Here is a 26,370-nt window from a genome sequence, read left to right as displayed (position 1 = left end):
ATAAATTTGTTAGTCTCTAAGGTGCCACAAGTACTCCTTTTCTTTTTGCGAATACAGACTAATACGGCTGCTACTCTGAAACCTGACATATCGCCAGAGTAATTCTAAAGTAGTGTGACTTGATCTCCTTTCCACCCCTCCCACCAGGCTTTAATCTGGTATGGCAGAATAAGCCTCTACAGTTTACTGTAGAAAATAATTGAAAAACTTTTGTCATGCCATTCAAATATTTTTACTTGAAGTGTTTTAGTTTGTGTTACCAAGACACCACCTTAGCTAGACATACAGGAATTGTAAAAATCTCATTTACTTTTTACTATTTATCCTGTTTTACGTTTTATGCTTCCTTCATATTGGATAGTGAAACAAGATGGGTTTCATGCAGTAAATCAATGCTGTTTTTGTTTCAATTTCCAACACTGCAGGGGAATGTTTTGATCTTCTAACCACATTACTGTGTTTCCTGTGCGCCATTCCACGCAAATGCGGTAACACATTTTCTGTTCTGTGAAAGTCTGAGACTTCGAAAAAATTCTTATTCCACAGTGGAACAACAACAACAAAAAATGGATTTTTTTTTTTTCTCCAGAAAAGCTGAATGGCCATTGGGGAATGGGTATCCGTGTGAGCTACGGGTTTGTAGCAGTTTGCCTGGGAAGCACAACAGCCCACCTGGCAGGCTGCCCCAGAGCTGGGGATCTGCGTTGTGTGGGAGCTGGGGCTCCCAGGGCATCCAGGCTCCTAGGCTGACAGGGAGCTAACAGGCAAGCTGTCAGGAAACCAGCCTGTTTCCTGCTGAAATTTCATCCAAATCGAAACAATCCCCTGGAACATTTTGATTTTGACAAGTCAGCACTTTTGGATAGAAAGTGTCCTTTTGGAAAACTCCTGATGAACTCTACTCTTCCCACAGGAAAGCCAGTTTAGACCTTATCCACAATCAGGATTTTTTTTTTCCAAAAATTTTCCCCTGTTGGAACTCTGATTCCACTCCATTGGTGTTAGCAGTGTTGAGAGCCCTAGAATAGACAGATTGCCGGCTGCCTCCACCATTTTAAGCACTGTGTTTTCTGTCCCTGCTCAAAGAAAGTCTAATCAACACAGCATTTAAAACACTGTCAGAAGCTCATCTACTCTTGGGTTCTCAATAGAGTTGAGGCTGAACTGGTGTTAGCCAGTGGACATTTTTTTTTAAAGTATTCCTAGTGCAGACAGAATCTAAAATGCCCATTTTAAAGGGTTTGGGGAGAGGATCAGTATGTTGACATAATCTGTCACCATTTCACCGGTTCACACTTCATACTTAATCTCCTTTCTCTGACTGAAGGATCAACACAGGTAACTAGTGTCCCTACAGAGCTGTATGTAGTTAAGTGGCCCTTTGCTCCTGAGGGTACAGCTGGCATCCAATCCTGTAAAAGAAGTTTGCACTGATTTCGCTAGTACTTTTTGTGTAGCCTGTTGTAAAACTAGACAAATATCTAGATGAGTTGATGTACCCCTTGAAAGACCTCTGTGCACGTCTAGGGCACGCATATCACTGGTTGAGAACCACTGCTCTAGTATAACTATTCATTGTTTAAGATTGAGAAATTCAGATTTCAATAACAGCACTAACATTTCATGCAGACAATGACTTGTTTATACTGCTCTATATTCGATACACTTAAATGTAAGTAGAATTTTTATATTCCAATTGATTTATTTTATAATTATATGGTAAAAATGAGAAAGTAAGCAATTTTTCAGTAATAGTGTGCTGTGACACTTTTGTATTATGTCTGATTTTGTAAGCAAGTACTTATTAAGTGAGGTGTAACTTGGAGGTATGTAAGACAAATAAGACTCCTGATAGGGGTACAGTAATCTGGGAAAGATGAGAGCCACTGTACTAAAGGACCAAATCCTGAGATTTTTACTCCATTAATTTTGGGTAGCAATAGTCATTGGGAGTTTGCCTGAGTAAGGCACTAAAGATTTGGTCCAAACCACATTGCTTCAGGAACTCGGGGGTTGGGGCGGAAATATTTCCACATTTTACAGGGGTATGTGCACCAGTGCTTTCTCTGAGTTGACACCTATACTGAAGGTCACAGTCATTAAATTGCCATTATTTGTTGAGCATGGACAGTTTGCGCAGTGCTGCATAAAGCACTGACCCAGATACTACGATGCTCCAAGGTGCATGTGGAGTAGTTCAGGGGTGAGGAGGAAAAGGTGACGTTAAGCTATTCTCTCATACTGCACACACACATCTGATCTTTAGAGCCCAGCAAATCCGCAGATATTTGCTTTATATCTGCAGATATCTGCATCCGTGGATCATTTTTGTGGATCGGCTACGGATACAAATTTTGTATCCGCACAGGGTTCTACTGATCTTAGGGCTGTTAAGCCAGTCCCTGATGAAAAATATAGTGCAGCCTCTGAGCTCTTGTATTTTGCACTGGCTGCCAGCAACCCTAAGGACTATTCTGGAAGCTAGGAATCCCCAGGACATGGGGACTACCTGGCCATGCCTCCTACAACCAGGGCTGGAAAGGCAGCATTGAAGCTGCTGTGCTGGCTCTCTGCCCCCAGAGGATTAGGTAATTCTCAAGAGACCAGACCTACTAGCTTTCTAGCTACTTCCCACCACCATTGTGAGGTCCAGGATTGGGCTCTTGGAGTAGACAAGTTCTGTGCTCCAAATTGCATTGAAATCTCTCTCCTTACATGTACTTCATTTGCTTGGCAGCTGATCGCAATTGTGTTGAGAGAGTTGTGCCTGGGAAGGGAAATGCTATATATATATTTAATGGTGGTGATCCCTCTTCCTATCCCTCGATCTGTCAGTACAGATAAGTAGATAAATCAAAGCAGTGAAGTAAGGGGGATAGAAAGGTGAATTAGCAATATTATTGACCTCATAGAGGGCAGTGAACTATCTTAGTTCTTATTGACAACAATGAATTTGTCACCAGGAATCTGCAATTTAATGTGTTCTGTGATGCAGCCTTATAAATGCTTGTCACAAGTGCTTTGTTTATGATACCCCATGGAGAGGTTTTCCTTCTAGCTAGTGAATGGCCACAGGAAATGGAACAGCCTTTCCCTGAGGAAACCTGCTTCCTCAACACACAACAATCCATTAGGCACTTCGCAGCCACTGTCCATAAGTGGAATTAAAAATGGGGAGGGAAGAGAGTTGTTTCAGCTGGATTAGCTTTACAGGTGACATCTGTTTGACCTGAAATAATAATACTGAAACTACACTTTGCTTTCTTTTATTCAGATAAAAGATAAATTCCTAAGAGGCTTTATTAATTTAGTAAAAGAAATAGTGGTTCATGTAACGGCTACTCTTTATAACTTGCAAAAAGAGAGTGCTCTCCTGACAGCTCCCTCCTTTTTTTGGAGAAAGCTCTTTGTGGAAATCTTGTTAGCTTGGTTTGTTTTGTATAAGGATTTATTTCCATCATGTGTTGAGAGGTTAAGTGCATAGTTGCTGCCTCCTCACTGTGATCAGATGTTGTCCCTGTCACTGATTTAAAGAAAAAGGTTTTATGGATTTGACTAGTTACCCAAATTATTTACTGAAGGCCCAACTCCTACAAATACTCAAGCATGTTGAATAGCTGTTCTCGTGCAAGTAGTCCCATAGTTCTTCCGTGAGTAATTTTACTCACGTGCTTAAGTGTTTGCAGGATCAGGGCTCTGATCCTACAAACGCTTACATGTATTACACCACTGCGCAATGCAGAATTTTGCAGAAATTAACGTGCATGCAGAATTTCCTTTCCCCCTCAGAAATGGGCTGCTAACCACCACTAGGGGCCAGTGGACTTGGCAGAGTCCAGCTTGCACACAGAAGAGACTGCTGGGAGGAAGGAGAAGGAGCTAGAGGGCTCCTGGCAGCTGCAGTTCCCAGCGTGTCCTGAGGGAAGGAGATGGTGGCGTGCAGGAAGCTCTGTGGAAGCCTGGAACCAAGCATCAGGCTGTTTCTCCCTCTGGATCCCTAGGTTCTGGGGCGGGAGGGGGATGGGTGTCTGGGCTGGGGAGGTCCTGAGATTGAGCTCTGGGGAGAAGGGGGTTCGGGTATATTGGCTGGCAGGGGCCCCCACAGGTGGGCTCTGGGGGTGAAGGGTTGTGGGTGTCTGGCCTCCCGGCTGGGCTCTGGGGGCAGAGGGAAGAGAAACAGGAACTGGATTATAACAGGGGTTTCTTTAACTCTCTATTCCTGGGAGAATTTTTGTGCATGTCTGTATTGTTAGACATATTTGCTGACAGGTATTTTGAAATAAATTACCAAAGTAATTGAAACTGGAACTGGCATGATTATGTAGGGTTATTTTGACAAATAAAATTTGCAGAATTTTGCAAAATTTTAAAATGATTATGCACAGAATTTTTATTTTTTTTGGTACAGAATGCCCCAAGGAGTAATGTTTGCTTAAAATTAAGAGTGTGTGTAAATGTTTGTAGGAGTGGGGCTTTAGGACCTGATTCTAAGGATATGTGTACGCAGCAGCTAGACACCCATGGTTGAACCAGCCAACTTGGGCTGCAGGGCTGTTTCATTGCTGTATAGACTCTGGGCTCGGGCTGGCGCCTGGGCTCTAGGACCTTCCCACCTCACAGATCCTAGAGCCCAGGCTCAAGCCCAGAAGCACAGCAATAAAACAGCCCTGCAGCCCAACCCCGTGACAAGCCTGAGTTGGTTGGGGCATGGGCCTTCGGTGGTGGTCTAGCTGCTGTGTAGACATAACCTAAAAAGTGCTGCTGAACACCACAACTCCCACTGACTTCAGTAGCAGTTGAGTGTACTCAGCATCTCTCAGGATCAGGCACTTGGGGCTCACGTACATGAAGTGTTAGTGCATGGCGAGCTAGGGTGTGAATCTGCAGCACACTAGCGTGCTGTGCACTAAGTGGCTCCGTGGCTCACGCTACAGAACTTTTAGTGCTTGGCAGCAAGGTCACATGGCTAGTTAGTGCACAGTAAGCTAGTGCGCTGTAGGTTCAGACCCTGGTTAGCCACACACTAACTCTTTGTGTAGACAAGCCCTTAGTTACTAAGGAGGTTATATATAGGGATCAACGAGGACCAAACTTTCAACAGCCTATTGAAAATCCATGTCTGTAATATCTGTGAGCATATTTGTTCCCATGGTCATAAACTTGCATTTATACGTGTAAAAGAACAATTCAGTGTTCAGTTACTCAAACTAGTGTATTTGAGCAGGTAAGCAAACACTTCTGTAAATACTGATAGATTTTTAATAGCTGAACATTTGTTTTTCAGTATAGTGTTATGTATAACAAGAAAAATATGTATTCTGGGAACTTTTCGGCACTGAGGAGAAACCATATGTGTTAGTCCTCAGACAGACAGATCTGAGTATACGATCTGCCTTACTACACATGCTATATTTTATTGCATTAGTTTTTTTAAAAAATGAGATTAATGCTTTTCATTAAATTATTAGTAATTTCTTAATAGCTTTTAAAAATTATGTTTACATTCCATCTCTTGAACTCTCTTCTGTAAAATGCTTCGTGAGCTGAACGCAACATAGAGGTGTTTTGCAACTGTGAACTTTCAAAAATCATGAGTCAGGCTCAAAAAAGTCATGATTGGCTTAAAAATCATGAGGTTTTTTTGTTTAAAAAACAAACATTTTGGGTTCTTATTTTCCTTTTGTTTCTGAGCCATTTTCAAGCTTTGTTCCACAACCAAAAGAGAGAATTTTTTTAAAATGAAAGCTACAACTATCCTACAATCATTTGACTCCAGAAGCTGTGTTTTAAGAAAAATACCAAATCTCAAAAGATTCACAATAAAATAACGGGAGTTGACAAAATTAGAAATAAAATGCACAAGTACAGCTATCCGATGTGGTATTAAATACAACTTCACAGGGATTTGGTGCAATATTGTTCTGTATAAATCAAGAAACGCATCAATGAAACAAAATATCAAAGGAAAATTCAAACTAAGGCCTCAGTCCCACAGTGAGTTCTGTACAGGCAGACGCATGTCCATTTGGAGTTCTACTGACTTCAGTGCGCTCCATGTGAGTACAAGGCCACCTGCACAGAGCTCATTGCAGGATCTGGAACTATGGATGTGTGAATCCATAAAGATAAAATAACTGATTCAAGGCAAACTAAATTTTGAGACACAAATACCACTAGTGGGTTGTTTTCTCTTAATTTGGTCATTTTCTTACAGTTGGTACTTCCTGCTTTGATCCATGATTAGAAGGAAAATCAATTTCCAACATGCCTGGAAATCTCATTAGAACATGACAATTCTCAGGTAGACCAAGGAGGTTTGCAGCAGCCTCCAAATTTTGTAGAGGTTTATGCAAACCAAACTTCTTAATCAATACTGTTAAAGTAGAGAAGGAAAATTATACTTATCTCTTCAGCAGCAAATGAATTATTAACAGAGTTGTAAACTTTGCCCTTCCTATATTTTCTAAACTTGGTTAATATTTTACCTTGCTGTTCTTTAATCTTTAATTTTCCCAGGTCTGACTGTAAGCTATCATGAACAGAAAAGAGCAGTAGTACAGGGGTGAAATTGTTAGTTTATCAATGCATATGTATTTCTGACATCCAAGAATGATGTTTTTAAGAAAGTCTATCAAAGTACTCGCTCTACATAAAAATATCACCATCCCTCAAGCTGCTCCCTTGGCCCTAAGATCAAAACTTTTGCATACTAGCAACTGCTTTGCTGGTATTTCCTATTTAAAATAATGTGGTGCATAGGCATATATAAATATGATTTTATAGCTGCAAAGTAGTTACTGCTATGAAAGGACTGCAGTGATGTACTCCGGATTATTGCAGCACTGTGATACCTATCTTGACTTAGTTGTGTAAATCCCGGCTGTGGTGAAGATTTAATAAAAATGTGTTTGCAGACCTTCCTTTTCAAACCCCACCCAGCTGCTCTCACACACATATACACACAAACCCTTTTTATGCTCTTAGTTTTTTCTGTAAATATTCATTTTAAAGGCGATAAATGAATCCTTCAAAAGTTCCTTATGAAGGGTGAACATTTTAGTTATGATTTAGGGCAGGTATCGCAACTTTTGGCCCGCGGCCCACCAGGGAAAGCCCCTGGCAGGGCGGGCCGGTTTGTTTATCTGCAGTGTCCACAGGTTCGGCTGACTGCAGCTCCCACTGGCCGCGATTCGCTGTCCCAGGCCAATGGGGGCTACGGAAAGGGCGGCCAGCACATCCCTCAGCCCACGCTGCTTCCTGCAGCCCCCATTGACCCGGAGTGGCAAACCATGGCCAGTGGGAGCTGCGATCAGTTGAACCTGCGGACGCGGCAGGTAAACAAACTGGCCCAACCCACCAGGGGCTTTCCCTGGCGAGCCATGTACCAAAGGTTGCTGATCCCTGATTTAGGGTCTAATTCTTTCTTAATTCCTAATTCAGTGTATTTTCGCTTGAGTAAATATTTCAGCATGGAGCCTATTATTTAGGGTTTGCTAATAAAAGGATCTCCTTGCCTTTTTATGCTAGTATAACTACCATGAATAGTAGTCTGTGTATTTGAAGTCCCCAAAATGTTTTTGGAGGGATTTATTGTGCTGAGAAGACTGATTTCAGTCAGTCTGTCTATTTATTTATTTATTTATTTATTTATTTATTTATTTATGAGTTCATTTCCTGGTTTTGGAGCTTTAATTAGTATAAATTCTTGAGAGCTGTGTCATGCCATTTCTTGTGTCTGATTCATATTAAAGTGACTTTTAAAATGCAAACAAAAAAACCCCTTGCATATGGGATTCTGACATCGCTTATAAGATAAAACATGAAGTTAATTTTCATGTGTATATTTAGATTTTAGAACATTTATGTTATTACTTCAAAACATCACAGCTAAAATGCAGTAGACTTGCGTATTTTCAGTTACGAGTAGGCCAGATAATATTTTAAACACATTAGATCAAATTCTGCTCACATGTACTCCATTGTAAATCTGAAATAAACCTGTTGAATGCAATATAATTCCTCTGGAGTTAAATCAGCAAAATAGAAAGCAAAATTTGGCCCAATCATTACAGTTGACATGAGAGAGTAAATCTTAGCTTTGCATGTAAGATCTTGGCAGACTATTTGTTGATTTTTAGTTTGACCACTGTCTCAGAGCAAGTGGACCCAGTCCTGCAGGCTCATCTCCTATTGTAACATCATCAAATAAGGAGTGCAGTGGGGCTAGAAAGATGACGACAGAAGCAGGATACAGGCATTCAAAGGAAGTATAATTCTCATACACTGTTTATGTTTACTTGGAATATTTCCTCTCCCCCCTTTTTCCCCCAGGCCAGTTTTCTTGTTGTGATGTCTGTTACTGAGCGCACAAAAATAGTCATTGCCTATGTACTTAATTAATCCAGTAAAAGATTTAAACTTGTTTTCCATCATCTGGACTTAGGGCTTGATCCAACTCCCAGCTGAAGTCAATAAAAGTCTGGAGTTGGATCAGGCCTTAAAAGAGATACAAGATTGATCATAGAATCATAGATGTATAAGGCTGGACTGGACATCAAGAGGTCATCAAGTCCAGTCCCCTACGCTGAGTCAGGACCAAGTAACCTAGACCATCCCTGACAGGTGTTTGTCCAACCTGTTCTTAAAAACTTACATTGATGGGGATTCCAGAACCTCCTTTGGAAGCCTATTCCAGATCTTGACTACCCTTATAATTAAATTTTTTCCCCTAATATCTAACCTATATCTCCCTTGATGCAAATTAAGCCCATTACTTCTTGTATTACTTTCAGTGGACATTGAGAACAATTGATCCCCATCCTCTTTATAACAGTCCTTAACATATTTGAAGATTCGGTCCTCTTTTCTCAAGATTGAACATGCCCAGATTTTTAACATTTCCTCATAGGTCACATTTTCTAAACCTTTTGTAATTTTTCTTACTCTCCTCTGGACTCTCTCGAATTTGTCCACATCGTTCCTGAAGCGTGGCACTAAGAATTGAAAACAGTTCTCCAGCTGAGGCCTCACCATTGCTGAGGCGAGCAAGACAATTATCTCACATGACTTACATATGACACTCCCGTTAATACACCCCAGAATATTAGCTTTCTCGGCATCACATTGTTGACTCGCATTCAATTGGTGATCCGTGATAACTCCCATGATAACTTTTCAGCACTACTACAATGTAGCCAGTTATTTCCCGTTTTGTATTTGTGCATTTGATTTTTCCTTCCTAAGGGGTAGTACTTTCCACTTATTTTTATTGAATTTCACCTTGTTGATTTCAGAGCAATTCTCCAATTTGCCAAGGTTGTGTTTGATTTCTGATCCTGTCCTCCAACAGGCTTTCAATCCCATCCACCTTGGCATCATCTGCAGACTTTATAAGCATACCCTCTACTCCATTATCCAAGTCATTTAATGAAAATATTCAATCGCACCAGACTCAGGAGTGACCTCCATGGGATTCCACTAGATATGCCCTCCCAGTAATACTTGTATTACAAGAAAGTGAAACAATAAAATATATTAATTGTTTAAACAGCAGTAGAATTTACTGTATTTTCTCTTTCTATAACATTTTAAAATGCTGTTTGTTTTTCCCCCCTAGAAATAAGAGTAGCTCACCACGACACCTGATCCTGTCTTCTGTATCAGTTCTTTTTTGCTATCATCAAGGAACAGTTGTAAAAGGGTCATTTTTAATCACAATAGTGAGAATTCCAAGAATTATTCTTTTGTACCTTTATGATGCTCTAAAAGAAAAGGTGGGTACATACTTGTGTAACACAATAGTACAGTGGTTAAGGAATGAAGTTCAGGAAAGAAATGTACTGAAGAACTAACCTCTGTGTAAGAAATAGAAATGTGATCTGTAGTGTGTTTTATTTTGATTTCTTCATGAAATAGTTCCTTGTCTGTATCTACTCCTTTCTGCCTCAGATCAGATATTTTTTTAACTTTAAATAAGAAAATCAAAGGTGATTTATTTTTACTTTTTTAATGTAAAATCTTGTATGAGGAGTAAGGAACAATTTAGAGATGGCAGAAGGATTTTTTTAAAACTCTCACATCATAATCATTTTTTAAACAATCCAACTTACCAAGAATAGCTTATTTTCAGCATGAAAGCTCTCTTTTCTAGGTGATTTCACCTGCCTTGTGATGGGATGCTCAAGAGTATATAAAAAGAATAGGTAAAATAAGAACTAACCCACATTCTTGTCAGAATTTCAGCATATCTTTTAAAGCATAAAGAAGTGTGGTTAAGTGTTTTTGTTGTTTGTCTTTTTAATTTTCATGCACCTCTGCATGTCCAGGGTTCTGCTGGAAACAGAAGTACCATAGTAACACAGGAATGCAAATGGTGGTTATTTCTGGAAATCTCATGGGAGGAGCTGGTTCTCATGAGATGTCCTGCTCTATATCTAAATCAGCAGTTTGTAATAAATTAGGAGCAGTAGTGGGTCTGTGTGGTGTTCCACTGACATCACTGGGGTTCCATATGAGTGCAGGAATCCACTTGCAGGCACCCTATAAGTGCCTAAATAAGAGGGACTTGATGTTCAGATGTGCTGAGCACTCAGAACATTCTTTGAAGTCAATAGGAGCTGTGGTGCTCAGCACCTCTGAAAATCAAGTTACTCTTTTTAAGTGCTTAAACTTAAACGTTAGGCACCCATTTATGGAAAATTTTGCCCTTTAAACCTTGGATGTTTGGTTCAGTTAAACACCTTGAGGCTTGCCTTTTGCCAATCGATATGATGGATAAGAAGGGTTTTGTTACTAGGAAGAATATATGTTTTATTTTCCAAGTGTGAAGGCATTCATAAAACCACAAGCATAGAAGACCATTCACTGGAGTCTGTGTAAAAGTCACAAATAATGCATAAGAACAAATGAGAGATTACAGATAAATCACAAGATTAAACTACCCAGAAACTTTATGGTCTGCTGCTTTTGTTGTACATCTGAAGCAGATATGCTAGTTGCTGGAAATTCTTGATAAATTTTGAATGAGCCAATATTGTCTAGCAAAGAGGCTTTATTTGTATCCTAGGTATATCCTATATGTCGTCGTCATCATCTTTTCTACCTTCCATGACCCTGCTGCCCAGCATCCAGCCTTCCAGCTGAGGAGGACTTGACAGGACTTCCTCTGAAGTTAGGCAGTGCAGCTCCTAAACAGCTCCTGACTGTTCCTCCAAATCCATGGAGGAGATTCCCCCACCCAGTGATACACTCTGTTCTGGCACACCAGAGTACAATCAACCATATTCCTGGACCCTGCAGACTCCCCTCCACAAATTACAGGGGCCCACAAGGTGGCAGTGGTTGGGGAGTGGGCAGACTGGATGGGATGCAAATCATCCCTCCTGTGGTCTCACAGGACTTACCCAGACTGTATTACCTTTTCCACAGATGTCCCTGTTCCCTCTGGAGAAAGGGGATCCTTGGCTCCATTGCAGTCATGCTGTCTGGGAGAGGGGAGGGTACTGTTAAAGGCCAGAGCATCTGCACAGGTGTCCCTGGAGTTTTGTGGGTTTGTAGAAGGACATCTGGGCCTTTTCCACCAGGCAGCCCCCCCACCCTTCCTCCTGACAGAATTACCAGGAGGAATTGCAGCCTGCAGAGTCTCCTCCTCTGGGTTTTAATGTGGAAGGGGATGAATATTGTCCATTGTGAGGAAATTAGCATGCTGCTTTTTTAATAAACGCAGCTCTCCAGCGAGATATCGCAAAGTATTTCCATTCAGCTGGGCTCAGGGTATTATTCTTTGGTGTCATTTAAAAAAATATTGAATGCTGGAAAATTTGCAAGGATATTAAACTCCAGATTAAAAAATTCTCACCTTCACTGTTTCCATACAACTCCACAGCTATGCATATCATCTGAAGATGTCACACAGCCATTCTAAGAACTTTACTTTTAAAATAACAAAACCAAACCTTTCTGAGCCCTGAAGACAGAAGATAAAGACTTTTGATCAAATATTACCAAATGGAATTTGCCTTTAAATACCATCTGGGGAAAATGGCCATGCCACAGTGGCCCTCAAGATGTAGGATTTCATAATTATATTTTAAAATACTCTGTAGGATTAACAACTTTGGTTTTTGAGGTAATGTTAGATGTTTTCCATGTTTTGTTTTGTTTAATATAAAGCTAATATTCATCAAAATCTTTGTAAGAATTCAAACTGTTTCCTGAAATGAGTGATCTCCTTGAGAATTTAAGCCTGCCGTTTTCATTTTTCCTAATAAAATTAAAGTACTCCGTGGGTATGTCAACATAGCAACAGCCGGGAGTGTGCTTTCCAGCACAGATAGACAAGACGTGCGCTAGCTCCACTTGAGATAGCGTACTAAAAATAGCATTGTGGTTGTGGTGGCTTCGGGTGGCTCGCCATGTGAGTACATATCCAGGGGTTTAGGCAGGTTTGTACTTTTGCAGGTAGCCTGAGCAGCTGCCATGCCCATGCTGCTATTTTTAGCACACTAACTTAAGCAGAGCTAGCATGTCTGTCTATCCATGCTCCCAGCTGCTGTGTAGACATTTCCTGTGTCCATGCACACATTTGTGTAAATCTCTCTATTCTTTTTATTTCTGTCAGACAGGGTTCCAGTTATTTCAAAAACTTGAAAAATGGCCCAAAAATAAAATTAACATTTGTATAAATTACAAAGAATATAAATACCCTATATGTAGTTTAAAAAAAATAAATTTGTAAATAGACTCTCTGTTGGTCATTGATCAGTACACTGACAGTACTGATTTGCCTGCATGCTTTGTGCTACATGCAGCTGTTAGCAAACCAAAGCTGCTTACGGCAGTTATTTTCCTTCCAGAATAGAATCTTCCATCCAAAGGAAAAAAATGTTCAGCTCATCAATCATTAGTACTGTAGGATCTGAAATAAAAACAATTCCCATAAGCAGGAAGGAAATCTCTGCTGTTTACATGACTGCTTTGTGAGAAGAACTGCAGTGTCCTGTTACGCAAGTTAGTGTAAAATGTCAGTTTTATATAAAATCTGTCTGCACTAACTAGTTACTTCATTTCCTTGCAGGAGAGTGCATGTGCAAGATGCATGTTCAAATGCTGTTTCTGCTGCTTTTGGTGTCTAGAAAGGTGCCTAAGATACTTTAATCAGGTACAATACATTATATCAAGTGCATATCTAAAGTAATCAACAAGTAAAGTTAGATTCAATATAGTGAAGCCTGTATATAAACGAATTGTACTCTGTGTTCTAGAGTTCATTTCAAACTGAGTCTTTGTCCACATTGTGTCTAGCTATATTTAAATGTTATAGACTATTGTCTACAGTATGGGAGAATCCTGTCATACACAGGCACAATCTTGGTGTGTAAAATCAGGAAGATTAATGTAGATGTGCCAGATGAGTGATCAGACTGTTTTAGTTCAAATTAATTGATTGCTGATTAACTTGAGTTAGCTAACACATTTGTCCATGTGAGTCTGGATGCATCACAAACATTTAATCCCAGTCAACTGGCAATCAATTAACTTGAGTTTTTAAAAACAAAGTTGTGTAGACAAACTGAAGATTGGTGTTGGCAACATTTCTCCAACTAGATTTGAGGGCTTTTGTGGGTTGTTTGTTTCACTAGGATATCCAGAGGTGCTTGTGGCAAAGCAACAGGGAGATTACAATCAGCTACAGGTAGCTGAGTGTAACGGATGGTGTAGCAGATCTGATAATTTAGAACAGTGGTTCTCAAACTTTTGTACTGGTGACCCTTTTCACATAGCAAGTCTCTGAGTGCAATCCCCCCCTTATAAATAAAAAACACTTTTTTTATATATTTAACACCATTATAAATGTTGGATGCAAAATGGGGTTTGGGGTGGAGGCTGATAGCTCGTGACCCCCCATGTAATAACCTTGCCACCCCCTGGGGGGTACCGCCCCCAAGTTTGAGAACCCCAGTTTAGAAAGATCTTATTAGAAAAGCTACAGTGGGCCTTCCCCTTCTTCAAGGGTTAGAAAACCAGAGAATTCTGAGAGTCAGGTGACAGGCTATTGAGATGCAGGGGGCCCAAATAGGGGATCTAGAGGATGCAAGAAGCCTAATTGATGTCCAGCTTCCTGTTGGCTCATGGACACTGTGTGGCTTATTATTTATTATTGTGTTTGTAGGATAAACAACAGTACCTAGAGGCCTTAAGCATTCAGTTTAGGGAACTAATTGTGCTAGGCACTATACAAACATAGCAAAATACATGGTGCCTGCCCTGGAGAGTTTGATGCAGTCTAGATGGATAAATAACTGTCCACCCTGGGAGCTTCCACTAAAAGAAAAAACTCTCTCACTGGTCTTTTCTGATTTTCAGTATTATAATATCTGGAAGATAAACCAAAATGGGGCATCCACAAAATACAGTATTCCCTTTCTTAGAAAGACAACTTTTTTAACTGTTATTTTCCAAAGTGTTTTTATTGGAAATTATTGATCTTCTACATACTGCCAGTTTTAAAATACTTGACTTCTACTCTTTTCTTCCTGGTTCTTTCTTCCACATCTTCTAGTTTCACTCCAGTTCTCTCTAAAGCTACAGTTCTGAAGTTGCCATTGGGCAGTACAAGTTGAGCTTTGATAACTCTTAAATCCTATTCTGCTAGAACTGCACTTTGCTGTTTTAAAGTGGCTGCCTAAATTAAAATGAATGATGAATGGCTTGGAAGAAATAGGGTATGTCTTAGTCCAGACCACCCTAAATTCTTGTTCAACAAAATCATTAATTCTGTGGGATGAACTTTCTTGGCTTACATTCTGGGTTAGATCTCATGGTCACTGACTTTAAGAGCCTTGTAGTTAGTTTAGACTCCAAGCATGTTATTGTCACCCTTCACCTTGGCTTCCTGCCCTTTAAAGATGATAGCCAATATAAAAGCATTTGTTTTCTCCAGCTGCTGTTGTATGTTATTTATGTGTTTGTTACAAGAATACCTAATTATTGTAATGCTGTTTGCTTGGGTCAAAGGCTTGTGCTTCGGTTCTTACTTTGTTAAAAGATTTCCTGTTATTTTCCTTGGCCATTGTAGTGAAAAATAGAATTTTAAAAAAATTAAAAACTGAAGGGTTTTTTTTGTTTTGTTTTTTGTTTTGTTTTTTTTTTAATTCAAGATCATATTACTGTGCCTGTTGTTAAATTGTTTGTTTGGGTATGTTTTTGGCAAAGATGACCATGGCTCCAGCTTTGAAAACCAGAGCAACAAAGCACATGGGAAAAGGTTAGAAAAGAAGATAACCACAAACCTTTTGTAAGGTAACCTATAGAAGTTATAGCTGTATGAAAAAGTAAGAGTGAGCACAGGTTAGTGTATTATGCAGAATAAGCAATTTGTCTAATCCTTCTCCCGCTCCTCCCACAAAATAAGGTGAATGCAGGTTTTGGGGAGGGGGTGGTGATTAGGTAACTAAATATGAACCAGGCTTCAAGTTCACAAAATTGTGACCAAGATTTTCAAAAATACAAGCCCGATTTTAGGCACCTAAATAAGTGGCTTGATTTTCAAGAGTGCTGAACATTCAGCTACTTTCATTGAAATCAGTGGAAGTTGCTGAGTGCCACCTATCTAGTTCCTTAATTTGGATTTAGGTGTGAACCTAACTTTAGCCACTCATTTTTAAAAATTTGGTCTGTCTGTATATTTGATATTTTTAAAGCTTTTAGTACTTTTCAGATTTTTTTTTTAGAGGAGTTTTAGTTACTCAAATGTAGAACAGTTGTCATTGAAGTTGATCCTAGAGTTACTGTGTGTACTGACATTTTCCATTCTGTTTTTGTCCTTTGTCCCAATCTTGTTCATCAGTGATAATATTCCCTTACCAAATGTATCGTTACTTGGGAATTCTAAAAAGAAATCCTTTAAGAACTCTGATAGGTGGGAAGAAATCACATTTTTAAAAAATGATTACAAATCTCTCCCCATCATTCCAACACTGATATTTTCTTCTCCTTCCTGTCTCTAGGGAGGAATTAAATAATTTGAATGACACAAATTCTGATCTCGCAAGCTAAGCAGGGTTGAATGGGTCAGTACTTGAATGGGAAACTTGCAGAGGAATAAGAAGTTCCCCAGGAAGTAATGTTGGTAATTCAGATGATAGCACTCTTACCTGTGAGATAGTATCAACCCAGTGGCACATTATGTTGTCAGAGAGCACTGTGCAGTTGGATATGCCATCTTTCAGATGAGATTTTAAACTTGGGCCCTGATTGTCATGTGCATCTCCTACAGGTGGAGAATTAGCCCATTGCCAACAATGGAGTATTTTACTATGTTGTTTTAACTGTCCAATGCTGTGTGGATTTGGTGATCCCCCGCTGAAGCATCTGTTACAACATAATGTTGTTCAAGTGTGGATCCATTTAGGCTTCTTATTCTGCTTTTCTTTCCTTTTATCTATATGGTACAGTCCAAAAGATATATTTGTTCACATGCGATATGTAAAAACCTGCATGTGGAATAGAAACAGTAGCTTGGATGTGCCGAACAACATGACATTAATATTAAATATACCAAAACATGAACAGGATGCTATATCTCTAAATAATGGAAAGAGATTATAACTGCCTTTTCACTCATCCACAGATTTAAAAAATGGCTCAGGCAATAAGAACCTCCTTGTGATTACCTTCTCCTTAGACCTCCGTAGATTAGGGCCTGTTCACTGAATAAATGTCCCATGTCTGTGGATTTTTCAGGATTATCTGCACTGCAGTATCTCCACTCTTCTGCCTTTAGTTCACTAACTCAAAGCATCAGGTCCTAGGCTAGAAAACAGCTGCTATATAGTAATGTCTATGTTCTTCTCCCCCCCCCCCAGCTCAGTTCAAACACAGCCTCCTTGAAGTGAATCATAATCCCAAAGCACTCCTCTGAGTCTCATTCAGATCTCTAAGGACGTTGCTCAAGAGATACCCAAGGGAATATCTACACTGCAATAAAAAACCTATTTTTAGAGCTTATGCTCTAATAAATTTGTTAGTCTCTAAGGTGCCACAAGTACTCCTTTTCTTTTTGCGAATACAGACTAACACGGCTGCTACTCTGAAACCCATAAAAAACCTAGTGGCCTGTACTAGCTGATGCAGATTTGCGGGGCTCAACCTAAGGGCTGTTTAATTGCAATGTTGATGTTCAGGCTCGGGTTGGAGCCCAGGCTCTAATACTGCGAAGTGGGAGGATCCCAGAGCTCAGGCTGCAGCTTGAGCCTGAACATCTTCACTGCAGTTAAACAGCCCCGTGGGCCAGCAGTGGGTTTTTAATTGCATTGTAGACATACTCTGAAAGGCATCCTGCCATTACCTGGTTTACTTTTTAGTCACTAATAGTTACAGTATGTGCATGCTATGGAGTTCTGTTGGAGTGGCTGCTTATAATCATTAAACATCCAATGACGTTTTCTGCATGAGCAGGAGTATTAACCCAATGTCTTGTTTGGACTACAATTTGGGTAATTACATTCTGCCTGCTTAAATTCCCTCTGTACTTGCAATTGGGTTCTGTCCTGTGGCGTAACGTTACTATGTTAAACTGTTCACCCCTGAGCTGCTGTATTTCTGATTTGCATGTGTATAATACATTAGTAAAAACTCTCTGGGATCTATCTGGATGAAAGGTGCATTATGAATACAAAATCATTATCCTTCTGTTTGCCAACATTTGTTAGAATTATCATAGATTTTTTTCATCATCTTGCATTCATGGTTTCAGTAAGGCCCAGAGAAACCTATCCAAATCATGTCAAGTAAAATCTGGTGGATTGGAATTTCTCTTCCATAAAAATAATCCCCCCCTCTTTTTGGGTTTGGTAGTCACAATTTATGTCTCCTCTCTTAAATAGTTGTGGCAGTGCCTTAACTTTGGGTATTTCAAAGACATCTCTCCTTCCTTAGTCTTGTTTCAGTAAATTTATTTTACAGTACATCACCAGAAGTATAATTTTGCTTCTCTGTGTCCGGTTTGGGTTGATCTGCAGCCAACTGGCAAGCACTCATTCCAAAGTGCAGCACACAGATTTCTGAAGGAATTGCTGAGAAGCGTGTGGTTTCTTTATTCTGATCAGCACCATGATTTTGAGGTTACAATGTCATATAGAACCTTGTGGTGGCCATTAGTGATAATAGCCAGTGTTATGGCTCACCATTTCTTGGCACTGAAATTCAGCAAAATTATGAAATTATTTTAACTGCCTTAGTGTATAAATATAAAAGTAATAGTAACCCTGGTTAACAGTCATGTTCATGTCTACTGGTGGGCTTTCTTCTGTAATTTAAACCTTTGGGTGGCAGTCTGGCAAGAGCTTTGTGGTCATGGGATTAAAATACCTTGTGCAAAAGTGATGTGGATGCAGACAAAATCCAGAAACGCTAATGTAAATACACTTTCTTCTTCATACTGCCAAACATTCTTACTGTCTTACCTCATCAAATACCTCTTCGCATCCCCATCCTCCCAAAAATACTGTATTTATGTCACTGGCAGATTTGCTACTATATGGTAGGCTAGAGTTTTCAGGCTTCACAAAAAACAGTCAAGTAAAAGAATGAATAGTTTCAGTTAAATCATTTAAAAAAAAAAGAAAAGCTTGTTTGCTTTCCCTAAGGGCCTTCATAAATGCCTCAACAGGAAATAAAAACGCCTTCAGTTTTATATATTCTATTGAATAGTTTACCATGTGGAGAACAGAGAACAATTATACTGTACTGGCCTATGTTTCCATTGATGCAGGTTGAACTGAACTTTTGACCCCATAATAAGCTCTCAGTTAGTAGCAAGTGTAGTTCATAGACCTGACTGTGATCTGTGAATGGCCATTAGTGTCTGCCAAATTGAACTTCCTTTTTAAAACAAGGAAGCAGGTGCCAAGGAGTTCAGAAACGGTGCTTTTCAGAAGGGTAGCTCCTGAGCTATGCTGGGGCTCAGCGCAGGTTTATTTGAGAACATTCAAATGAAAATCCATGTAGCATTAACTACAGAGAACATTGTTAGTAATTAATATAGAAATATATTATGGCTACGGGGTCGATAGAGGCAGGATCCTTATGGTTAGGTCCCATGGTTGAGAGGAAATCCAGATGCAGTAGTGAGTTGCTGAAGGAGAGGGATGGGGCTGAGACAGAGAATGTGCTATCAGTACTGCTCTGTCTTTGATAGCCAGGGAGGGACTAGATACATGCATGGGAAAGAACAAGAAGACAGTGGAGGGGCATGAGTAGTCCCTTGAGCAGAGCAAGGATTCAAGGGTGGAAAGGGTTGAAGATCAAGGAGTTGAGAAAGGTGGGCCTATGAGTCTGTGTGGGACACATCAGGAAAGTTGTTGGAGGGTCACAATATTGGTAGCCTGGTGGTGTTCTAATGCAGCCCTTTGGATAAGTAGCCCTTTTTAATTTCCTGAGACTTCAAGAGATGGCATTTTCCAAGGCTCCAAAGGAGTCCTGCATTTCCTCCCTGTTGCGGTTCTCAAAGGCCCTGTGTTCTGTTTCCTCCCTCTATTCAAAGGTGGCATGACATGGCTTCCTCCACAGTCTGCTCTGATACTGCTCTGTACGCTAGCCAGAGTGACATTATAGTCTTATTTATCCAGCTTTCGTTCTCTGAGCATGTCTCTATGGCACGCAGGATTCAAACTCAGATTCACCACATTTCAGGCCAGCCTCTTGAGTCTGAGGCTCTATTGCAGGAAGAAGAAAATCAGGCTAGGCTGGGCAGAAGAAGCTGAAATGGAATATCTGAGCAGCTTGGTTTTGGCTTCTTCTTTAAGATGACTCTGTTGCTATGGCAATTCTTTTTCACTGAGCTCATTTTGTTATAGCCAGTCCTTCAATGGAGGACTGAATTCAGCTGTTACACAAAGTAGCAATTATTCTCAACAAACAGGGAATTTACAGCCTGGATCTCTGCCACAGTCCTTTTCTCTTGAAGCTAGCAGGTCAGTTTTTCCAAGACCCTTGACATTCTGTGTTGTGAAGTATAGAAGGATGTTTTTTCTAAATAGTTTGCTTGCATAGTGTGGTATTAGAAAATATGTAAACATTCACATTCCTTTTTTATCTGCCTGATACTGAGAAATATGTCTGGTTCCCAGGCTTCAAAGCAAAGAGGGCTGTGTTCTTCACAAAGGTGGTGGTGGTAAATTAACTCTTTTTAGTGAAGGAATGAGGTTGTGTCTTATCTACTGCATCCCAGGCCCTTTGATTTATGGTGCAACTCTGATGTCATAACTGCTTGCCTGTAGCTTTGGGAAGGACTGCACTAATGCAAAATCATTGGTATATTAAACAGAAGCTAGTGACTAAGGGAAAAGTTTAAAATCTATTGAAAAACATATTTATATTGCCTGTTTCCAAATGAAAGCAAGTTCTAAATTGATTTTGATTTACCTTCTCTTACTCAGCAAATATATCTGAAAGAAAATGAGTTGGTGAATACTCCCAATAACTAGAAAACAATGGAATGTTTAAGATTTCGTAACATGTTGGAAATGCTCCTTGTGATTTAGGATTTGGATGGCTCTTTCCAAATAGGTGTTAGGTTGAGCATAATGTAAATGTGAATGTCCAAAAAGGAAGAAAGCTCTTCTGGGGTGTAACTATTGTGACTGCACAGTTTGGGGACACTGATTTAGCTATTGTCTGTCTGTCTGTGTTGGTTGCTGGTGATTGTTGCAGATCCTAGCAAGTTCCCCTTTTCAGCCACTCACTAATACTGTTTTGAGGGAAATCCAAGTCTCTTTCGCTCTAGATTCCTGTGTGTTTTAAGCCCCTGGAATATGAATGGAGTCCAGCCATTTCTCCATTTCTCCCTAGGCACATTTTCAGGGCTCAGGCCTTCCATCTGGCACCTCCTTGTGATCTGGAACTTGCTGTCCAGCTGCCTAATCCCTCTGCGTGCAGTGGTGACCCCTCAAGCTACCTTGTTGTTAAACACACCCTATTCAAGAACTCCACCCCAGAGGGGTTAAGTTTCTGGTTTATAATTTAACTCTCTAAGTTGCATGCAGCGGTTGTGAAGCAGTTAACATGCACACAGAGTCTGCACGTCTAACCCATTTATTCTCATTTATACTTGATCATGTAAAACACTAGAGTGTAGCTCATATAAAATAATAAATACTAAATTTATATCCCTGTCTCAGTTTCCTCATCACTCCAGGGCATTCTTTTGAGCTGAGGTCGGAGTTCTATGGGTTTTCAGAAGCCGTGGGGCCATCTGGGCTCAGGAAAGTGGTCAGGGCACTTTGTCCCATGAGGCTGTTACATGGTGGGTGACCTTGCTCTCTCCTCCCCCTTGTTTCTTCCTCCTGTCTGGCTCTCATATTCCTGTGTGGCTTGCTTTTTAAACTCTGCTGACTTCCTTTGTTCTACCTTTTAGGTAACTTTCCACTGCTCCTTCCTTCCTTCGTTCTTCCACTCTTCAGGGGATTGAGCCAAAACTGGTTTTGTAAAGATGCAGCTCACTCATTGTACCCAGATGTTTGTACCTGACTAGAAAAGTTGTACTGGTGGCACCTTAGAGACTAACGAATTTATTTGAGCATAAGCTTTCGTGAGCTACAGCTCACTTCATCCGATGAAGTGCATCCGATGAAGTGAGTTGTAGCTCACGAAAGCTTATGCTCAAATAAATTTGTTAGTCTCTAAGGTGCCACAAGTACTCCTTTTCTTTTGTGAATACAGACTAACACGGCTGCTACTCTGAAACCTGACTAGGGTCACCGAGTCCTAAGCATCCACATTGAATCAGTCTAGGGTGTACCTGCCATCAGTGGTGGCTTCACATACATATAGATACTTGTGATACAGCAGTTTTTCCTAAATCAACTTCACAATACCAACCAGAACTCTTAAATTGTACAAGCATAATGACCCGAGTTCTTCACAGTGGCTAAGGCCACTATCCAGCAAAACCCTCCAGTAATGTGCTTAATGTCAAGCATGCAGGTAGTCCTGTTTATTTCAGTAGGCCTGTTCATACGCTTAAAATTAGGCAGGTACATAAGTGGTTTAATGGATTAGGACCATAAAGACCTGAACTGTGAGATTGAGGTTTTATATGTGTGGGACCAATATGTTATTTCATTGTTTGTATAATAAACTACTAAAATGAGATTAAAGTGCATGGAATTGTGCACTCTCTAAACCATACATTTTATTTTGTAACTGTAAATTTGATCAAAGCATGGAGATAGCTTGGTTTAGGAGATTTAGCCTGCACTGTGAAAGCCAGGAACTCTTGAGTTCTAATTCTGCCTCAGTCACTGACTGCTTTTGTGACCTTGGACAACTCACTTAATCTCTTTGTGCCTTTTTTTACTCCCGTAATATTGCATTATTACTTACCTGTCTGCCTTGCTGGGTGTTGTGGTGATTTAGTTAATGTTTATATGGTTCTTTGAAATTTCAAAGTGTTGAAGAAATGGTGCTGCTGCTGCTGCTTCTGTTTCGGCTTTGTTTGCTTGTAGAACCACAAAGCATCATGCAGGTGGTATTCACAACCCAACGTAGCTGAAAAGTGCTTTTTTTGTCTTTTGAAGGATGGAAATAGTGTTTGTACAATGAAAAGTGCTTACTATTCTTTTAATATTCAAGAGAAGAGACTGTGCCAATTATATAAATAGGGTCCAATCCTGCTTTCATTGAAGTTAATGGCAAAACACACATCCACTTCAATGGAGCAGGAGCAGGTACATAGCCTTTACGCTTATGATACTGAAGGCAAATAGTGTTACAGAGTGTTAGATAAATCCATCAAAGTTTGTAAAGTGCATTGAAATCTTCAGATGGAAGACATGCTATGCCCATAGTATTGCTTGTTGTTGTTGTTATTATTATTATTAATAATAATAGATACTTTAGCTAATATTTTTATACCCTGCACAGATATTGTTACAGTACTGGCAAGGGAAAGGAGCAGCTTGAGTAGAAATGAAACTGTCTAGTACAGGAGTCTGTTTTTCTAACCTACTTATTTAAATAATATGAACAAGCAGATATTCATGCAAACATTCCACATAGTGCTCTGTGTCCATTCTGCTGTCTTATGTATGTATTGCCCAATGCTGTAGAAATCAGTCTTGATATGAATTATTTTAAGCTCTGTGGAAGCACTTGGAACACATTTGGTGCTATATAATAATTTCCCAATGAAAGAGCATCATTGCTTACGTGTCCCCACTGTGTAGTTTCACTGATTTAGGAACTGAAATTATTTCCCTTGTCTCATCAGATAAAATGAATATTCTGCTACTACAATTATTCTAAAAGTCTTAATTTGCTTTTATGAATTCCCTTTTTAAAATATTTTAAGGTACAGTCATATCAGTTTATATTATAGCAGGACTTGGTGCCTAGATGTTAGTTATCAAGTTATGGAACATTACTGGGCATCGCAGGAATATGTAAAGTAGATAGAAGCTGTGCTGGGCAGTTCTGCATTTTGATTTATAATAAGAAAAAGTGGAAAGTTGGACCAGAAATAAATATTTTCTTCAGCAGACGCTGAGAATTTTTTTCACTCACAAGCAAAGCAGAAAGTATTCTAATACCTAAATAAATGGTGGGGCCGTCAAATTCCTTTTGCACAAAAACTCTTGCATGCTGTTAGTGAGCATGCCAAACTTAACTAACGTTTTTAATACTGTATAATCTGTCTTTTTTTCTCAAAAACTAGTATAGAATAACTGTTTTATATATCAAGAATGATGTTTTTCTTGCTCCTTATTCAGATACCAATTCAACTCCTCATTGATGATTTCTATCCATTATGTTGATATAAGCTATTTTGAAAAAATGCTAGAAGAATCCTATAGAAGTAGATTATAAGCCTATCCTCCAGTCTGCCTTTGCAAAACTCCACCCGAAGACAATTTAAGATTAATCTTGCAAAATTCTTGGTACCTACTTGAAAATCATGAGTGCCCGCAATTTCCACTGAAATCAACATAAGTTTTCCCCACATAGGACAAACTGATCTAGTCCCGACACTCCCTGTCACTCTTTCATTATTCTTTTGTCTTTCTGCGAAGCGTTTTTTTTTTTATGGTTATGGGTCCATGAAAATTCAAAGGCTCAATAGCAAGTGAAAGGGACACACATAAAACTTGTTTAATCATTGATTTTTTTTAATGTGAAAAGTGTAATAAGAAGTGTTACCTTTGTTTCACTTACACGATTTACCAACTACAACAGTCTAGCTGGCATATACATAGAAAAGGCTGCCAGCATGGCATATGTCCAGAAACGAGTTTCATTGTAATTTATATGTCATATTAGTTATTCATTACCAAAGGACATGGGTGTGGCTCTTCATCGGTCCAAAAGAAATTGGAAAGAGGTAGTTTCAGAAATAGAAATGTTTCTTTTGTCCTTATTTACCCAGTGTAAAAGTTATGTGAAAAGTCAGTTTGAAGTTACAGGCATAGTTGTACTTGCTTAGTTAAACTGCAAGAGTATGCAAAATAACTCTTGTATGTGCAAGCACATCATCAGTATTTCCAAAGATATTTTAAGGGTTTCTTTTTCCTGTAGTAAATTCCAGATTAAAAGATTTCTACGTTTTTTTTCCAATCACTTTACCTTTTTATTCTCTCATTTCAGCATGTATACACCACAACGGCCATAAATGGGACAAATTTTTGTACCTCGGCAAAGGATGCTCTCTTTATTTTAGCAAAGAATTCTGCTAATATAGCATTCATTAATTGCTTTGGAGACTTCATCATTTTTCTAGGAAAGGTAAGAGACTGTAATTTACAAAGTCTATGAATAAACTCCTAATTATAGACTAACTATAGGCTGAATCCTGTAATAATGAAGACAAAGATTAGGGACTGATTCTCTTTTCACATACACTAATTAAATCAGGAGTAGTCATGTTGAAGTCATGGAGTTACACTGATGTAAAATGGGCTTGGTGAAAGGGGAATCAGGTTCTTGCATTTTTGTTGGAGGAACTTAGTTCACTGCTTATTATATTTACTTCATTATTATCATTAGTATTACAGAAGCATCCAGAGACCTCATTGCACTAAATGCTGTACAAATGCATAGTAAGAAAGAGTTAGTGCCCCTTAGAACTTAATCTAATTTAAGACAAGGCATGACAAGTGGGTATAACAAACATATAGAAGGGACATGGATGGGAGGACAAGAATAACAATGATAGTAAATCTGTGTACCCACGTGTGTCCTGTGTGAACAGGTAGATAGTTTCAAATTGATTGGTCTCAAGCCTTCTCTCCCCTTTATGAAAGAAATTGTCTTTAAAACATCAGCCAGTAAAATATTTGCTGTAGCTTTGATGCATATTGTAATATAGCTGCTTCCTTTTTTCCCCTTTATACAGGTATTTGTGGTATGTTTCACTGTTTTTGGAGGGTTAATGGCATTTAACTACCATCGTGAGTTCCATGTATGGGTAGTTCCTCTGTTGCTAGTTGCACTTTTTGCCTGCTTGGTAGCCCACAGCTTTTTGTCGGTATTCGAAGTGGTCATGGATGCCCTGTTTTTTTGTTTTGCTGTTGATATGGAAACAAATGATGGATCTCCAGAGAAGCCATATTTCATGGATCAAGAATTACTGGTAAACTCTTGACAGTAACGTAGACATATTAGCAGGCAGATAAATTAAGTAATATGTTTTAATAGTATATTAATCAAGTGGTGTTCTAGTGCCTAAGATTCGCTCTTCCTCCAACTCTTCCCCCCCCCCCCTTAAAAACTAACCTACAATAAATGCCTTCTCCAGCTCCTTAGATGATTTGGACTAAAGGATATAAATTATATAATAAAGTTAACACTTCCCATTGGGTCTCCCAGTGCATCTGCTTCAGTCTTTTAGACCCAGCCTCTCTGGATAAAGACCATCTTTGTTTGTGTTTTGCAAAGGTTAAATACATTATTGGTGCTTAACAAATTAATAGGTGACCCAGTATGTAGAGTCCCCAACTACATCATGAAGACCTAAAACTAGAAATGTAGATGTAATGTATCTTAACTTGCATCCAGAAATGTACCTTCTAGTTTTCAGCAGTTGTTCAGGTAGCTATGGTGAGCCCTGAAGACGCTACAATTTTGAACAAGCCTCATCCATGTCTGGCAAACTTAAACAGTCTCTTTCCAATGGGTTGTTTATCTGTACCATGGGAATTCCTGTGTCAGACTCCTGATGTTACATGGAGAATCATTAGAAGGATTAGGAAGACAGCTTTAGTTTAAACAAATGTTCAGTAGTTAGTGATGGTAAAAGGTACTTTAGTTACAAAGACATGTGGAATGTTTAAATGTACATATACCTTCTCTTTCATATGGAGAGGAAGGTTAAAGAGA

The 26,370-nt window shown here is 39.4% G+C and overlaps 1 protein-coding gene across 6 annotated transcripts in view; it reads left to right on the top strand.

Moving 5' to 3' along the window:
* The window catches only part of SLC44A3 (solute carrier family 44 member 3), an 86,464-nt gene that overhangs the window by 36,340 nt on the left and 23,754 nt on the right, over positions 1 to 26,370 (top strand). For 5 of the 6 annotated variants that reach the window (XR_006273671.1, XM_043490532.1, XM_043490531.1 and 2 more), the window contains 4 exons: positions 9,617 to 9,773; positions 13,076 to 13,159; positions 24,640 to 24,777; positions 25,388 to 25,624. Coding sequence is in view for 5 of the 6 variants with exons in the window: in XM_043490532.1 (XP_043346467.1) it covers positions 9,617 to 9,773; positions 13,076 to 13,159; positions 24,640 to 24,777; positions 25,388 to 25,624 (616 nt within the window). In the remaining variant the exon portion in view is untranslated. The remainder of the gene's footprint in view (positions 1 to 9,616; positions 9,774 to 13,075; positions 13,160 to 24,639; positions 24,778 to 25,387; positions 25,625 to 26,370) is intronic. The other variant, XM_043490533.1, reaches the window with a different exon arrangement.

This window comes from Dermochelys coriacea, chromosome 8 (assembly GCF_009764565.3).
Source record: "Dermochelys coriacea isolate rDerCor1 chromosome 8, rDerCor1.pri.v4, whole genome shotgun sequence".
NCBI lineage: Eukaryota > Metazoa > Chordata > Testudines > Dermochelyidae > Dermochelys > Dermochelys coriacea.
This window is presented reverse-complemented; position numbering and strand designations above follow the sequence as displayed.